General features: G+C 48.0%; 1 protein-coding gene and 1 pseudogene across 2 annotated transcripts in view; both read right to left on the bottom strand.

The window, feature by feature from the left end:
• INTS3 (integrator complex subunit 3) overlaps positions 1–8,246 on the bottom strand; it is a 49,816-nt gene extending 41,570 nt beyond the window's left edge. The window contains exons 1-2 of one of the 2 annotated variants that reach the window (XM_025380761.1): positions 8,102–8,246; positions 7,524–7,758 (exon numbers count right to left, since the gene is read on the bottom strand). In XM_025380761.1, the coding sequence (XP_025236546.1) occupies positions 7,524–7,676 (153 nt within the window). In that variant the 5' untranslated portion in view covers positions 7,677–7,758; positions 8,102–8,246. Of the gene's footprint in view, positions 1–7,523; positions 7,759–8,101 lie in introns of those variants that run through there. The other variant, XM_025380767.1, reaches the window with a different exon arrangement.
• LOC112619726 overlaps positions 7,735–17,820 on the bottom strand; it is a 28,151-nt pseudogene continuing 18,065 nt past the window's right edge.

Below are 17,820 nucleotides of genomic sequence, written 5' to 3'. Positions count from 1 at the left end.
AAAAAAAAAAAAAAAAAAAAAAAAAAAAAAACAGAGATAATGCCTCTATCACAAGGTTGCTGTAAGGGTTAAACAAAATGACATGTGAAAACACCTAGCATACAGCATCAGTTAAATTAGAATCTATTCAATCTGCAGCTAGGCATGGTGGCTCATGCCTGTAATCTCAGCGCTTTGGGAGGCCAAGGTGGGGAGGAATCACTTGAAGACAGGATTTCAAAACCAGCCTGGGCAACATAGTGAAGATGCTGTCTCTACAAAAAAAATGTTTAACAATTAGCTGGGTGTGGTGGCGTACCTCTAGTCCAAGCTACTTGGGAGGCTGAAGTGGGTGGATCATTTGAGCCCAGGAGGTTGCAGATGCAGTGAGCCATGATCACGCCACTGCACTCCGCCTGAATGACAGAGCAAGACCCTGTCTCAAACAGAACAAAAACTATTCAATTTGCGGGAAATTCAGCAATTGCAAAACTAAATTTAGAGGACTAAAATCTCTCCACTCCCAGCCACTACTTCTATTCTAACGGGATGGCCTTAAAGATTCCTGAAAACTCCTACCACAGGACATGAATGCCTGACCAGGCTAAAAAGCTTTCTCTCCTATCTACTCTCTGTAAACTTTTGTCTTCTAGGAGACAAGATGAAAAGGTAGGAGAGAGGGAGGGGCCTGAATGATGTATCCTGTACCAGATCTTGCAAAGATGGCTACACAGACCTAAGGGCTAGCTGAGTCTCAGGCAATGATCTATGGCTGAGAGACCTTGGGTTGAACAGTTTCTCTAGGCCCCTTCCCTAGCTCCCGCGAGTTCTGCTCAGAGGCCTGAGTCAATTCTACGGGTCACTGCCCAGTGAAGGAGAAAAGTGGCCTCTTGGAACAGAGAGGCCCAGCTAAGGTTGTAGAAAGTGAGAGTCCAGAATTTGGATGGGTGGATAACAGCAATGAGGAAAAAATATGAGGCCCAGTCCTTTCTGTTCACAGACGAGAAGTATAAATGATATTTTGCTCTTCCTGAACTATACAAATTACTTTTCCAAACAGGGATGGGAAAATTAATTACAAATCATTCAGGGTGACAAAGGACCATGTCCCTTCAAAGAGAGCCACAGGAAGCCAGATCCCTACAATCAAGTAATAGCAACCCTTTTCCCCTAGTCTTCAGAGGCTCCTAGTAAAGATCAAATCATAGGTTCAGATGCCGACAATTGCTGGCAGAATGGCTCTGTTCAGAGTAAGCCCTCCATGACAGTACCTTAGAGAGCTGAGTAAATATTTACAATCTCTAGGAGCTCCTGAACTAATTTTTCTAATACTAAGACTACCTGACCATGGTTTCCATGACAGCAGCAGCAGATGAAATGGGGGAGAAAGGGGGGAAGGCCTTTCTCTTTGCCAGTATATACCCAAAGCTGGAGACTCAAGCTTTCCATTTCCTCTAACCTTTCCATTTCCCCTCCCTCAGCCAGGTGGATATAGAGTCTGGTAAAAAGCATACAGTGGCCGGGTGCGGTGGCTCACACGTGTAGTCCCTGCATTTGGGGAGGCTGAGGAGTGTGAATCACGAGGACTGAGAGTAGTCTGGCCGACATGGTGAAACCCCATCTCTTTTTTTTTTTTTTTTGAGACGGAGTCTCGCGCTGTGTCACCCAGGCTGGAGTGCAGTGGCGCGATCTCGGCTCACTGCAAGCTCCGCCTCCCAGGTTCAGGCCATTCTCCTGCCTCAGCCTCCGAGTAGCTGGGACTACAGGCGCCCGCCACCACGCCCGGCTAGTTTTTTTTCGTATTTTTAGTAGAGACGGGGTTTCACCATGTTAGCCAGGATGGTCTCGATCTCCTGACCTCGTGATCCGCCCGTCTCGGCCTCCCAAAGTGCTGGGATTACAGGCTTGAGCCACCGCGCCCGGCCTACCCCATCTCTACTAAAAATACAAAAATCAGCTGGGCGTGGTGGTGCACACCTGCAGTCCCAGCTACTCAGGAGGCTGAGGCAGGAGAATCACTTGAACCCGGGAGGCGGAGGTTGCAGGAAGCTGTTGCGCCACTGCATTCCAGCCTGGGTGATGGAGCAAGATTCCATCTCCCAAAAAAAAAAAAGCATAAATACTGCTCTCTATGGCAAGTGGCCTTAAAAACTAAATTCCCGGCCAGGCACTGTGACTCACGCTTGTAATCTCAGCACTTTGGGAGGCCAAGGCGGGCAGATCATGAGGTCAGGAGATCGAGACCATCCAGGCTAACACAGTGAAAGCCCGTCTCTACTAAAAATACAAAAATAATAGCCGCGAGTGGTGGCAGGCGCCTGTAGTCCCAGCTACTTGGGAGGCTGAGGCAGGAGAATGGCATGAACCCAGGAGGCGGAGCTTGCAGTGAGCTGAGATTGTGCCATTGCACTCCAGCCTGGGCGATGGGGCAAGACTCTGCCTCAAAAAAACAAAACAAAAACAAAAACAAAAACAAACTAAATTCCCCATCTTCAGAAAAAGAAGATACAATCTAACTCATAAAATCCCCAAGGACGGCTGGGCGTGGTGGCTCATGCCTATAATCCCAGCACTTTGGGAAGCCAAGGCGAGTGGATCACAAGGTCAGGAGTTCGAGAGCAGCCTGGTCAATATGGTGAAACCCCATCTCCACTAAAAATACAAAAATTAACTGGGTGTGGTGGTATACACCTGCAGTCCCAGCTACTTGGGAGGCTGAGGCAGGAGAATCACTTGAACCCAGGAGGCAGAGGTTGCAGTGAGCTGAGATCACACCAATACACTCCAGCCTGGGAGACAGAGCAAGACCCCGTCTGCAAAAAAAAAAGAAAAAGAAAAAAGAGAGAAAAAGCATAAATACTGCTCCCTATGGGAAGTCAGTGGCCTTGAAAGACTAAATTCTGGCCAGGCACGGTGGCTCATGCCTGTAATCCCAGCACTTTAGGAGGCCGAGGTGGGAGGATCACAGGTCAGGAATTCAAGACCAGCCTGACCAACATGATGAAACCCCGTCTCTACTAAAAACACAAAAAAATTAGCCGGGCATGGTGGTGCACGCCTATACTCTCAGCTACTCTGGAGGCTGAGGCAGGAAAATCACTTGAATCTGGGAAGTGGAGATTGCAATGAGCCGAGATCATGCCACTGCACTCCAGTCTGGGCAACGGAGTGAGACTCCATCTCAAAAAAATTAAAAAAAAAAAATTAAAAAAAAAAAAAAAACTAAATTCCTCATCTTCAGAAAAGGAATATACAATCTAACTCATAAAATCACCAAAGATGACTGGGCACAGTGGCTCCTGCCTGTAATCCCAGCACTTTGGGAGGCTGAGGCGGGCAGATCACCTGAGGTCAGGAGTTCGAGACCAGCCTGGCCAACACGGTGAAACCCCATCTCTACTAAAAATACAAAAAAATTAGCTGGACATGCTGGTGGGCACCCGTAATCCCAGCTACTCGGGAGGCTGAGGCAGGAGAATCGCTTGAACTCAGGAGGTGGAGGTTTCAGTGAGCTGAGATCACGCCATTGCACTCCAGCCTGGGCAACAAGACGGAAACTCTGTCTTAAAAAAAAAATAAAAAATCCCCAAGGACTCATGCAGGTAAGGAGATACTGAACAAGCTGGGTTCAAAGTATTCCACAACCATGAGTCACTTGTATATGAAATTATGATTTAAGGGGACAAAAACTAGAAGTGACTCAAAGTCCATTCCCTGGAGATTCCTCCCATATGGATATGAATTATTCCTTGGGGAAAACCAGGTAGGGACATACCTCTACCAAATGCAACCCTGACACCTATCCAGGGCTTAAGAGGAAGCTCTGGCCAGGTGTGGTGGCTCATGCCTGTAATCCCAGCACTTTGGGAGGCCGAGCACTTTGGGAGGCCAAGGTGGGTGGATCACCCGAGGTCAGGAGTTTGAGACCAGCCTGGCCAACATGGTGAAACCCCATCTCTACTAAAAATACAAAAATTAGCCAGGCGTGGTGGTGCCTGTAATCCCAGCTACTCTAGAGGCTGAGGCAGGAGAATTGCTTGAACCCAGGAGGCAGAGGTTGCAGGGAGCCAAGATCGTGCCACTGCACTCCAGCCTGGGCGACAGAGGGTGACTTCGTCTCAAAAAACCAAAAAAAAAAGTTAAAAAAAGAGGACGCGGGGCCAGGCGGGCTGACTCATGCCTATAATCCCAACACTTTGGGAGGCCCAGGTGGGCGGATCATGAGGTCAGGAGATCGAGACCATCCTGGCCAACACGGTGAAACCCCGTCTCTACTAAAAACGCAAAAAATTAGCTGGGTGTGGTGGCGGGCCCCTGTAGTCCCAGCAACTCGGGAGGCTGAAGCAGGAGAATGGCGTGAACCCGGGAGGTGGAGCTTGCAGTGAGCTCAGATCATGCCACTGCACTCCAGCCTGGGTGACAGAGCGAGACTTGTCTCAAAAAAAAAAAAAAAAAAAAGAGGATGCTCTGACTTCTTGGGCCTCCTGCTTTCAGCCTGATTTAAAAGTGGTTGGTCCCTCTTTGGCAGAAGAAAAACCAGGAGCTACCAAGGCTCATGAGATTAGGAACTACATGTTCTAAACTCCTTCAATCTCTGGCACTATTTTTATCTCATTCCCTCCCCAAATTGGGATGGGAATGGGCAAGAAGACTTCCGCCTTCAAAGGGAAAAACAGGGCCAAAGAGAAGAAAGGATACACCAAGTGTTCCCTAGGGTAGAAGAGTTAAGAGTTCCTGCCTGGAATGCTCTTGACCAGTGCTTCCTACTCCAAATCTCTAAAGGTCTTTCCTAATCACACCCAATTATAATGACCCCAGTCTCTTCACTACTCTAACCAGTTTTTTTGTTTGTTGTTTTTGTTTTTTTTACCTTCCTTGTGGATGTGTTAACTCAAGCTGTGAGATGATAAGCTTTGAAAGGTAGACCCTGGATGTCCTCCATCCTGTTTTCCTATCAGACCCAGCACATAGTAAGCATACATGGTCAGGAAACTACCTCTGTGTTCCTGGGCAATAGGTAGGTCTGTGATGGAAAATAACCAAGCCAGAACAAGCAGAGGTCAGTTGATCAACACCAAGTTTTCATAACTTCGGTGTGCAGAGATCTGTGGGGAGACCCAGAGGAAGAAGCCAGTAAGTCCTGCCCTTAGAGACCCTCTGGGGGGGATAACCGAACCACACACATAGGGAAAAAAAATAGTGTGGCAAGTATTGTGAGAAAATTCAAATGCAAAGGACAAACGGCAAAGAAGGGGGACCATGAAACATACTGGAAAACAACCACATTATGGAGATCAGAAAAAAAGAAAGACCTTCCCTCCCCACTTTCCCTGGAAACAGCTGAAAAGTTCACTCTCAGTATAAATAAAGTCAAAAAATGCATGCTTCCCCTCTTCGATGGTCCCCTCCTGCCGCATCATTTCATTCAGTAGCAAACACGTCACAGCTCAGAAGAACAGGATGCTGTACTATTCAGTGAATTGAATTAAAGCAGAGACACAATGACGCCTCTAAGAATCAGGGTGGGGATTCCAACCCCTGGGTCTTTTGCCCTCCACTCAAACTGATGGAGGGATCAAAGGCAGTCCGTTATTGACTTTCTATACTTCTACAGCTCCAGTGCTAGTACACAGGGATCAAGAAATGCCTTGACAATGATAGTGGCCATTTCTTAAAAAGTAGGTAACACCAATTGCCAGGCAGTCCTAAAGTCATTCTCACTTGTTTTGGGAATACATTGTTTACATTCATAATTATATCTACCTTAGCTGATAACTACAGACAACAGAAAACAAACTCTGATTTACCTGAATGCCCACAGAATTACAAGGGAAAAGCATGATGGGAAGGCAGACCGCAAGTAGACATTTGCTGGTGGATCAAGCCGCTTCCTGATTCACAAAGTTCATTTTTGCATATATGTTCTACGATCTTGTATCTGACCCATTTTTTCAAATCTAAATTCTGAATTTCACCTGTCTGCCTGCCCACCCTCTAATAGCTGACAAAGTTAGAAGCAGGGAAGTGAAGAGCCAAGGCCTGTTAATGTACTCATCCTATCCCTGGATAACCACTGAGTTGAATATTAGGCCTTACAAATCGTTAAGCAATCAATGTCCCAGTTCTGGATCTCATATTCTTTTTTTTTTTTTTTTTTTGAGACAGGGTCTCTCGCTCTGTCGTCAGGCTGGAGTGCAGTGGCGTGATATTGGCTTACTGCAACTTCTGCCCACGGGTTCAAGCGATTCTCCTGCCTCAGCCTCCCAATAGCTGGGATTGCAGGCACGAGCCACCATGCTCATCTAATTTTTGTATTTCTAGTAGAGACGGGGTTTCACCATGTTGGCCAGGATGGTCTTGATCTCTTGACCTTGTGATCCGCCTGCCTTGGCCTCCCAAAGCGCTGGGATTACAGGTGTGAGCCACCGCGCCTGGCCTAGATCTCATATTCTTTTTTTTTTTTTTTTTTGAGACGGAGTCTCGCTCTGTCGCCCAGGCTGGAGTGCAGTGGCGCGATCTCGGCTCACTGCAAGCTCCACCTCCCGGGTTCACGCCATTCTCCCGCCTCAGCCTCCGAGTAGCTGGGACTACAGGCGCCCGCCACCACGCCCGGCTAGTTTTTTGTATTTTTAGTAGAGACGGGGTTTCACCATGTTAGCCAGGATGGTCTCGATCTCCTGACTTCGTGATCCACCCGCCTCGGCCTCCCAAAGTGCTGGGATTACAGGCTTGAGCCACCGCGCCCGGCCAATCTCATATTCTTAAGTACGTATTCTCGTTTGTAGCAGTGGAAAGGTATACATGATCAACTCTGGGATGGCAGAATGAAGAAGCTGGGTAAGAGGACAGGAGGGGCAACTATCAGGACCCCTGAAGTCCTCATTCAGGTCCATTCCATTGCTTCACTCCACCTTCTTATTCAGAAGCGATGTGTTCACTCTCCTCTGTGTGTGCTATCTGGTTCTGAAGGAGAGTCCCCTAGGTACCATTCACCCCACTACTGTGCCTAATGCCACCAAACTAAACACTACTCACTTAAGTCTTCACTCATTCTAAATGCCCAGTTAAATCACTAGCAATTGGTTGTGTGTACATGAAGTCAATGACAGCATCTAACAGGAGGGTCCAAGGTCTACTGCCCGCTCTTATCAGCCCCCCAAACATCTACACACACACACATTACATCTCAACTCAACATATTGACCTAAGTCTGAAACAGGGTTGATAGTAAAAATAGCTGTGGTGTGTATGTGGAAAGGAATATCAAAAATAAATTCGGTAAATCTGGATGCTGTATCCCTTCCTTCACCAACACCCCCCACCCATTTTCATACTAGTGGCTGCTGTTACTATGACAACCTGTCCAGGAAGTTGGCCCACACTTCTTCCTTCAGGAGCAGGAAGCTGGAGCAGTGTTTGTGTTGCTTCAGAAAAAAACTTGAAAGCCTCCTCCCCCGCCCCCCCTCGTCCCCCCCACCCGGTATCCGCTCCAGTATCCCTCCAAAACCCAATTTCTTAACTCCCTTCCCTCCCCCCACACCTACCTCCTCTAACTCATCCTTGGCATCCAAACTGGTTGAAAGTAGCAGCCTCCCCCCTCCTGGTGCTCCTGCTCCCGCTCCTCCTCCTCCACCTCCCGCTGCTCCCGAAGCAGCTGCTGCTGCTGCTGCTGCCCCTTTTCCCTTCTGCAACTCCATGGCTGCAGCCAGGAGACGGGAAAAGGTCAGGGAGTGGATGGATGGAAAGTCCTAGATATCAGGAACTCTGGACTGCCAGGGACTGGGGGACAAGAGGCACAAGTTGGGGAGGGGAGAGCAAGGGCCCCTGTCCTCTCCACTCCTCCCTCCTCTCCAAAAGGCCGCGCCTGCGTTGGGGGCGAAGGCAGAGTCCTCTGGGTCCTGACTTTGGGGTGGCAGTGCTGAGGGAAAGCCGCTGGCTCCGAAGTACAGTGGGATAAAAGCCCGTGCCCCTATGGGAAGGGTAGGAGAGGCTTCTGCCCCTGAAGAAGTGGACCCTAAGAGCGTCTGACCCTAAGAAAAGGAGGGAAAACCCTAAGTTTCTGCCTCTTTTCCCCGTTGGGGGGGAAAGAGGAGTCCTGCCCCTGAAGTAGGAGGTAGGAAACCTTCCTGGCTGATGCCCCAAGGCTTGGGAAGTGAAGCGCCTTTGGATCCGGCCCCTAGGGGGTGAGGGTGAGGCAATAAGCGCTATGGGAGGACAGGGAGGACCAGCGTCTCCCCACACCACACAGAGGCAGCCATGGTGGAAGGGCGGGGGGTGGGAAGGCGGAGGGCGAGGGCGAGGGCGAGGGAGGGGGAGAAATCCTGTAGGCCCGCGCCGGAAGTGAGCAGTCGCGGCCTCTGGCCTCCGCCAATAGCTGCTTCCGCGGTGGCACTGAGTCTCCAAGGGGTAGGAAGATCTCGGCGGACCGGCCTTTTCCCCGTCTGCCAATTGTGTTGAGGGAGAAGAGAGCCTGGTCTGATGGGCAACTAGCGTGCCCAATCGCTTCCCTCCTTTGCTCTCAGGTGGGGTGGGAGCGCGAGGCGATCAGGAAGGAGAGAGGCTGCGCTTGCGTGCGCTGACGCGCATGCGCGATGTCACCCTCCGCCCTTCTCCCTCCTCCTTTTAGAATTTGGGTGGGTGCAGGAACCTGGGCAATGTTCCTGCGTGGCTTTGAGAGACACGAAACCTGCAACGAAGTGGCAGGGTCGGGGAGGCAACGGTACCCCAACCCGTAGGCAGTCACAGAGCAAATGCCGTCGGATGGTATGAAGCCAACTCCCAGAGCTAGGAGTGCATCACACAGGCAAGTGTGTGCGCTCTCACAAGTGCAATGATCAGACTTTGCAAAAAAAGTGCATTGACCCTTAGGCCGGGCGCGGTGGCTCACGCCTGTAATCCCAGCACTTTGGGAGGCCGAGGCGGGCGGGTCACGAAGTCAGGAGATTGAGACTATCCTGGCATGGTGAAACCCCGTCTCTACTAAAAATGCAAAAATTAGCCTAGCGTGGTGGCAGGCGCCTGTAGTCCCAGTTACTTGGGAGGCTGAGGCAGGAGAATCGCTTGAACCCGGAAGGCGGAGGTTGCAGTGAGCCGAGATCGCGCCACTGCACTCCATCCAGCCTGGGCGACAAGAGCAAAAACTGGTCTCAAAAAAAAAAAAAAAAGTGCATGATCCACTTGTTCAAAACAAGTCGTTCGAGTCGTGCCAGCACTACGTCCAGCAAAAATGTTCCAAACTTCATTTTTGTTTTGAGTATCTGGGACTGACCCATGTCACTGAAGTCACTGTACTTTCACCTAGTGCAGAGTGTTGTGATGTGTTGCGAACCTAATGTAGCCTTGATTGTAAGTCCATTTGTATTTCTTGGTTCTCCATTTGTGTGTCTCAGTGGCATTTTTTTTTTCAAGAGCACTTTAGGATTATTTTTCGCAGATCCAAAGACAGATCAAATTTCGCTTTTTTTTTTTTTTTTTTTTAAGACGGAGTCTCACTGTTTTCACCCAGGCTGGAGTGCAATGGCGTGATCTAGGCTCACCGCAAACTCCATCTCCCGGGTTCAAGCGATTCTCCTGCCTTGGCCTCCCGAGTAACTGGAATTACAGACACCCACCACTACGCCCCCTTAATTTTTTTTTTTTTTTTTTTTTGTTTTTTGAGATGGAGTCTCTCTGTCGCCCAAGCTGGAGTGCAGTGGCGCGATCTCGGCTCACTACAAGCTCCGCCTCCCAGGTTCACGCGGTTCTCCTGCCTCAGCCTCCCGAATAGCTGGGACTACAGGCGCCCGCCACCATACCCGGCTAATTTTTTTGTGTGTGTTTTTTTTTTGAGGCGGAGTCTCACTCTGTCGCCCAGGCTGGAGTGCATGCGGGCGATCTCGGCTCACTGCAAGCTCTGCCTCCCGGGTTCACGCCATTCTCCTGCCTCAGCCTCCCAAGTAGCTGGGACTACAGGCGCCCGCCACCGCGGCCGGCTAATTTTTTTGTATTTTTAGTAGAGACGAGGTTTCACTGTGTTAGCCAGGATGGTCTGGATCTCTTGACCTCGTGATCCGCCCGCCCAGGGATTCCCAAAGTGCTGGGATTACAGGCGTAAGCCACCGCACCCGGCCAAATTTCGCTATTTTTAAAGACTGCATAAAAAAAAAAAAATCCACAGGCTTGTCCTAGTGCAGTGGTGTTTACAACTCATTGATTACAACCAGTTACAGATTTCTTAGTTTCTTCTTCAGTCCCACTGCTTCACTTGGGTAGCCTTTAAAAAAAAAATCCACATTCCTGCTTGTTTTACTTCCAGTAAAATGGAGACAAAGGTTGCCTGTGCTTTGAGAACATTATGTGACCTAACGGATGTGAGATCACATTTTAAACTGGAATACACTGCACAGATACTAGTTACCACTGCAGGCAATCCTATTTATTTTTACACTTGTAGTGGCTTAACATTTTAACTCTATATGTGAATATTCCTTTAAGTTGGCTCACTCATTCCTTTCTTTAATAGTAGGTGTAAGACCTTAGGGAAGTCCCAGCAAGACCATCCTGGCTAACACGGTGAAACCCCGTCTCTACTAAAAAATACAAAAAAACTAGCCGGGCGAGGTGGCAGGCACCTGTAGTCCCAGTTACTCGGGAGGATGAGGCAGGAGAATGGCGTAAACCCGGGAGGCGGAGCTTCAGTGAGCCGAGATCCGGCCACTGCACTCCAGCCTGGGCGACAGAGCGAGACTCCGCTTGAACCTGGGAGGTGGAGGTTGCGGTGCGCCGAGATTGCACCATTGCACTCCATCCTGGGCAACAAGAGCGAAACTCCATCTCAAAAAAATAAAATAATAAAATAAATAAATAAATACATACATACATACATACAGAAGTACATAAATTCAAAGCAGGAACCCTCTCATCATCTTTGCTATCCACTAAGAGCCTCACACTTCAGAGCACCTTCTTGCAAGCTGCCGAATCAGTGAATGAACCTCATTTAGTAAAGGTTTTTCAAGGCAAGCCAATAAGGCCATCTTCTCAAATCCAAAGTAAAGTCTCTTTCTCCAAACCAATTACTCAGATATTCCAAGATAGTAGCTACTGTTGTCTGATTCATCTGCTAACCAAGGGAAGAAAACCAATTTGTACATAATCAATTCCAGGACTTTCATGTGTAGCTGTCAGTGACCACACCAGCACGTAAACTTTCATCCAGACAAAATTTCTTCCAGCCTTCTTCATCTTTAGATTTTGGCGTAGTCACATTACTATCCAACTGTCATGATTTCCAGCGATTTCTATGTTTGTGCACATTCTGTCTTACGTTGAAAACAGTGCCACTTGATGTTGCCACTGAAGTGTTGGGGAATAACCTTCAGGGGCAGGTTGGCATCCTAAAAGAGAAACATTCACACCTTGCTTTCAACTTGTTTTTTTTTTGAGATGGAGTTTTGCTCTTGTCGCCCAGGCTGGAATACAGTGGCACGATCTCAGCTCACTGCAATCTCCGCCTCCTGGGTTCAAGTGATTCTCCTGCCTCAGCTTCCTGAGTAGTTGGGACTACAGGCGCCCACCACCATGCCTGGCTAGTTATTGTATTTTTAGTGGAGACGGAGTTTCACCATGTTGCCCAGGCTGGTTTTGAACTCCTCACCTCAGGTGATCTGCCCGCCTTGGCCTCCCAAAGTATTGGGATTACAGGCGTGATCCACCGTGCCTGTCCTTCCTTTTCTTTTCTTTCTTTCTTTCTTTTTTTTTTGAGACAGAGTCTTGCTTCTTGCTCTGTCGCCCAGGCTGGAGTACAGTGGCCAGATCTCAGCTCACTGCAAGCTCCGTCTCCCGGGTTTATGCCATTCTCCTGCCTCAGCCTCCCGAGTAGCTGGGACTACAGGCGCCCGCCACATCGCCCGGCTAGTTTTTTTGTATTTTTTAGTAGAGACGGGGTTTCACCGTGTTAACCAGGATGGTCTCGATCTCCTGACCTCGTGATCCACCCATCTCGGCCTCCCAAAGTGCTGGGATTACAGGCTTGAGCCACCGCACCCGGCCTGTCCTTCCTTTTCAACTTCTTTGGGTCAGTTTGAGCTACCACAGCATCTGGACATTGAGCTGCTTTGGTCTGGACCTGCCTCAGGTATTCCTGAGGCATCCTCGGGGATACTGAGGGATGGAAACCTTCTGTCTGGTGGCAGAGCTCTACTGGCAGTAGCCGGGGTATCAACTCCTGCACTGCAGACTCTGCTCGTACCCATGCCATGATTTTCAACCCAGCCAGTTCCCCACAGAATCTTTTTCTATTCCCTTTCTCTTCCCAACTTATGTATCCATTTAGTTTTATCTATATCTTTATTCCTTCCAATTGAAACAAACTTTAAGTAACTTGTAAAATAGAAAAAATTATTTTTTCTCAACACTTTTACATGCTTTTACAACTTTCCTTGCCAAAAATATATCTTGCTTTTGTTTATACACTTTGTATACAGAATTGTTTCTTTTATATCTAGTAGGTTTTTTGTTTGTTTGTTTGTTTGTTTTGAGATGGAGTCTCTGTCACCCAGGCTGGAGTGCAGTGGCACCATCTCCGCTCACTGCAACCTCGGCCTCCCTGGTTGAACTCCTGGGCTACAGTTATTCACTTGTGTTAGCCTCACAAAATAACAGGCGTGAGTCACCACAATCAGCCCAATTTTTGTTTATTAAGAGATCTATCTAAATATATTTAAGTTTTCTATATTGCATATAAATAAGATGCCAAAGTATAAAACTTATGTTTAATAATTAATGTTTCAGTATTTTAACTTACTTAGAAATGACTCAGACATTTTGTGATTATCTGTTACTTAATTTAACATAATATGACTTAATATTTTATTTTATTTTATTTTATTTTATTTTGGCCGGGCGCGGTAGGTCACACCTATAATCCCAACACTTTGGGAAGCTGAGGCGGGCGGATCACTGAAGGTCGGGAGTTCGAGACCACCCTGACCAACATGGAGAAACCATGTCTCTACTAAAAATACAAAATTAGCTGAGCATGGTGGCGTGTGCCTGTAATGCCAGCTACTTGGGAGGCTGAGGCAGGAGAATTGCTTGAACCCATGAGGCGAAGGTTACGGTGAGCAGAGATCACACCATTGCACTCCAGCCTGGGCAATAAGAGCGAGATTCCATCTCAAAAAAAAAAAAAAAAAAAAATCTCACTATGTTGCTCAGGCTGGTCTTAAACATCTGGGCTCAAGTGATCCTCAGCTTCCAAAAGTACTGGGATTATAGGCATGAGACACCACACACAGCCTTTATTTTACTAACAAATTTAAAGCTAGTTTTATTTATCAAAAATTGTCACATAAACATAGCACATATAGACATATAGACAGACAAACAGAAGTACATCTTATAGCTTTCATAAAAAGTTATCATTTGCTGGCTTTCAAACAGTTTTTCTTGCCATGTGTGATGATGCATGCCTGTAATCCCAGCTATACAGGAGACTGAGGTGACAGCATTTAAGCCCAGGACTTTGAGACCATTCTGGACAACATAGTGAGGTACTATCTCAACAACAAAAAACATAAAACAAAAAACAAAAACAGACTGGGTGCAGTGGCTCATGCCTGTAATCCCATCACTTTGGGAGGCTAAGGAGGGCGGATCATTTGAGGTCAGGAGTTCAAGACCAGCCTGGCCACCACAGTGAAACCCCGTCTCTACTAAAAATACAAAAATTACCCAGGCGTGGTGGCACGAGCCTGTAGTCCCAGCTACTCAATAGGCTGAGGCAGGAGAATTGCTCGAACCCGTGAGGCGGAGATTGCAATGAGCTGAGATCACACCATTGCACTCCAGCCTGGGCTATAGAGCGAGACTCCGTCTCAAAAAATTGCAAAAATAAAATAAATAAATAAATAGTTTTTCTTTTTGCCATTCAGACTATCAATCTTCTAATTACCTGTTTTATTACCCTAAGCAATTGTTAGCTAGGCAGTCCTAAATTTGCATATCTAAAGGGATGAATCTTAGGTAAAACAAGGTAGAAAATTTAGATCTCAAAGGCACAGAGCTTAAACCAGGCCCACATATTGTACCATCATTTGCCCAAACCAAGGAAGAATGGGTAAAAGCCCAGTTAAGACGAGATGCCGAGCTGGACAACAGAATGAAACTCTGTCTCAAAAGAAAAAACCAAAACAAAACAAAACACGATGCCAAGGAAAAGCACCTTAAACAACGTTATAGCTTGTTATGTAAGTTTTTTTTCTTTTCTTTTTCTTTTTTTTTTTTTTTTGCCTATAGTTTCAGCTACTTGGGAGGCTGAGGCAGGATCACTTCAGCCCAAGAGTTCAAGGCTACAGTGAGCTGTAACTGCAGCACTACCCACCAGCCTGGGCAACAGAGTGAGACTCCAATTCTTTATTTTTCCACAAACTCCAGATCCTGCACAACAGCAACTGTTTTTTTTTTTTTTTCTGAGACACAGTCTTGTTCTGTCACACAGGCTGGAGTGCAGTGGTACGATCACGGCTCACTGCAGCCTTGACATCACAGGCTCAAGTGATCAATTCTCCCACCTCAGCCTCCCAAGTTACTGGGACTAAAGGCATGTACCACCATGCCAGGCTAATTTTTGTATTTTTTGTAGAGATGGAGTTTCGCAATGGTGCCAAGGCTGGTCTCCAACTCCTGGGCTCAAGTGATCTGCGCAACTCGGCCTCCCGAAGTGCTGGGATTACAAGTGTGACCCACCACACCTGGCCAACCGCACCTCCCTCTTTTTTTTTTGAGATGGAACTTCGCTCTTTGATCCAGGCTGGAGGGAAGTGGCACGATCTCGGCTCACTGCAACCTCCGCCCCCTGGGTTCAAGCGATTCTCCTGTCTCAGACTCCAGAGTAGCTGGGAGTAGCTGGGATTATAGGTGCCCACTACCAAACCAGGCTAATTTTTGTATTTTTAGTAGAGACGGGATTTTGTCATGTTGCCAGGCTGGTCTTGAACTCCTGAACCCAGGTGATCCACCCGCCTCGGCCTCTCAAAGTGCTAGGATTACCACGTGAGCCACTGCGCCTGGTCAAACCCCAACTTTTTTTTTTTTTTTTGAGACCAAGTTTCATTCTTGTTGCCCAGGTTGCAGTACAGTGGCACAATCTCCGCTCACTGCAACCTCTGCCTCCCGGGTTCAAGCAATTCTCCTGCCTCATCCTCCCGAGTAGCTGGGATTACAGGCAAGCACCACCACCCCTTGTTAATTTTTGAATTCGTAGTAGAGATGGGGTTTCACCATGTTGACCAGGCTGGTCTTGAACTCCTGACCTCAGGTGATCTGCCCACCTTGGCCTCCCAAAGTGCTGGAATTACAGGCGTGAGCCACCGTGCCCGGCCACCCCAACTCTTCTTTTTTTTTTTTTTTTTTGAAACAGAGTCTCGCTCTCATGCCCAGGCTGGAGTGCAGTGGTGTGATCTCAGCTCACTGCAACCTCCACCTCCCAGGTTCAAGCAATTCTCTTGCCTCAGCCTCCCGGTAGCTGGGATTACAAGCACCCGCCACCACGCCCCGCTAATTTTTGTACTTCTAGTAGAGACAGGGTTTCATCATGTTGGCCAGGCTGGTCTCAAACTCCTGACCTTGTAATCTGCCCACCTCGGCCTCCCAAAGTGTTGGGATTACAGGTATAAGCCACTGCGCCTGGCCACCCCAACTCTCAAACAAACAAAAGAAAATTTGGCCAGGCTTGTCTGGAACTCCTGGCCTCGGGTGATGTGCCCTCCTTGATCTCTCAAATTGCTGGGATTACAGGCATGAGCCACCATACCTGGCCCAGACTTTTAAAATTTCAAAAAGCAACCTATGAGATATCACTAAACACTTTCTAGAATAGCTACAATTGAAAAGACTGACAGTACTAAGTGTTGGCGAGTATGTGTAGTGACTGGAACTCTCAGGTTTTGCTGGACCTAGTGAAAATTTGGCTAAGTCACTGTAGAGGTCAAGGGAATACTTTCCTTTCTGCCTCTGAAGGCACACTGAAAATCAACTGACAATTGGACAGATTTTTTTTTTTTTGAGACAGAGTCTTGTTCTGTCGCCCAGGCTGGAGTTCAGTGGCCAGATCTCAGCTCACTGCAAGCTCCGCCTCCCGGGTTTTTATGCCATTCTCCTGCCTCAGCCTCCCGAGTAGCTGGGACTACAGGCGCCCGCCACCTCGCCCAGCTAGTTTTTTGTGGTTTTTTTTTAGTAGAGACGGGGTTTCACCGTGTTAGCCAGGATGGTCTTGATCTCCTGACCTCGTGATCCGCCCGTCTCGGCCTCCCAAAGTGCTAGGATTACAGGCTTGAGCCACGGCGCCCGGCCTGGACAGATTATTATTATTATTATTATTATTATTATTATTAATTATTTTGAGACAAAGTCTCACTCTCTTGCTCAGGCTGAAGTGCAATGGCATGATCTCAGCTCACTGCAACCTCCACCTCCCAGGTTCAAGCGATTCTCCCACCTCAGCCTCCTGAGTAGCTAGGACTACAGGTGCCCGCCACCATGCCCAGCTAATTTTTTGTATTTTTAGTAGAGACGGGATTTCACTATGTTGGCCAGGCTGGTCTCAAACTCCTGACCTCAGGTTATCCGTCCACCTCGGCCTCCCAAAGTGTTGGGATTACAGGCGTGGGCCACCATGCCCGGCTAAAAGGGCAGATTAATAGAAAAAAAAGGTATACAGATTTTATTTTAAGGTACATAACAAGGGGAAATAGCAGGAGAATTATTACCCAGTAAACCAGTGGGGGCCAGGTATGGTGGTTCAGGCCTGTAATCCCAGCACTTTTGGAGGTTGAGGCAGGCAGATCATCTGAAGCCAGGAGTTTGAGACCAGCCTGGCCAATGTTGCGAGACCCCCGTCTCTACTAAAAATGCAGAAATTAGCCAGATGCGCTAGCGTGCGCCTGTAATCCCAGCTACTCAGGAGGCTGAGGCAGGAGAATCACTTGAACCCAGGAAATGGAGGTTGCAGTGAGTCAAGATTGTGCCGCTGCACTCCCGCCTGGGTGACAGAGTGAGACCATCTCAAAAAAAAAAACAAAACAAAAAAAGGCCAGGCTCGGTGACTTGTGCCTGCAATCCCAGCACTTTGGGAGGCCGAGGCAGGAGGATCAACTGAGGTCAGGAGTTTGAGACCAATCTAGCCAACATGTGGAAACCCTGTCTCTACTAAAAATACAAAAATTAGCCAGACGTGGTGGCCTGCACCTGTAATCCCAGCTATTTGGGAGGCTGAGGCAGGAAAATCGCTTGAAGTGAGGGGCAGAGGTTGCAGTGAGCCAAGATTGTGCCACTGTGCTCCACCCTGGGTGACAGAGAGACTCTGTCTCTAAATAAATAAATAAATAAATAAATAAATAAATACAAACAAATAAACCACTGGGGTACAGAAATTTATATACTCTATAGGGGATGGGAGAGATGAGGATGTAGACAGTTCTTTTGAGGGGCAAAATGATTAGGGAGAAGGAATGGACATGGCAGACAGAAATTATCTCATAAATTATTCTCTTGGCCGGGCGCGGTGGCTCAACCCTGTAATCCCAGCACTTTGGGAGGCCGAGGCGGGTGGATCACGAGGTCAGGAGATCGAGACCATCCTGACTAACATGGTGAAACCCCGTCTCTACTAAAAATACAAAAAACTAGCCGGGCGTGGTGGCGGGCGCCTGTAGTCCCAGCTACTCGGAGGCTGAGGCAGGAGAATGGCGTAAACCCGGGAGGCGGAGCTTGCAGTGAGCCGAGATCGCGCCACTGCACTCCAGCCTGGGTGACACAGCGAGACTCCGTCTCAAAAAAAAAAAAAAAAAAAAAAAAAAAAAA

Source organism: Theropithecus gelada, chromosome 1, assembly GCF_003255815.1.
Source record: "Theropithecus gelada isolate Dixy chromosome 1, Tgel_1.0, whole genome shotgun sequence".
Lineage (NCBI taxonomy): Eukaryota > Metazoa > Chordata > Mammalia > Primates > Cercopithecidae > Theropithecus > Theropithecus gelada.
This window is presented reverse-complemented; position numbering and strand designations above follow the sequence as displayed.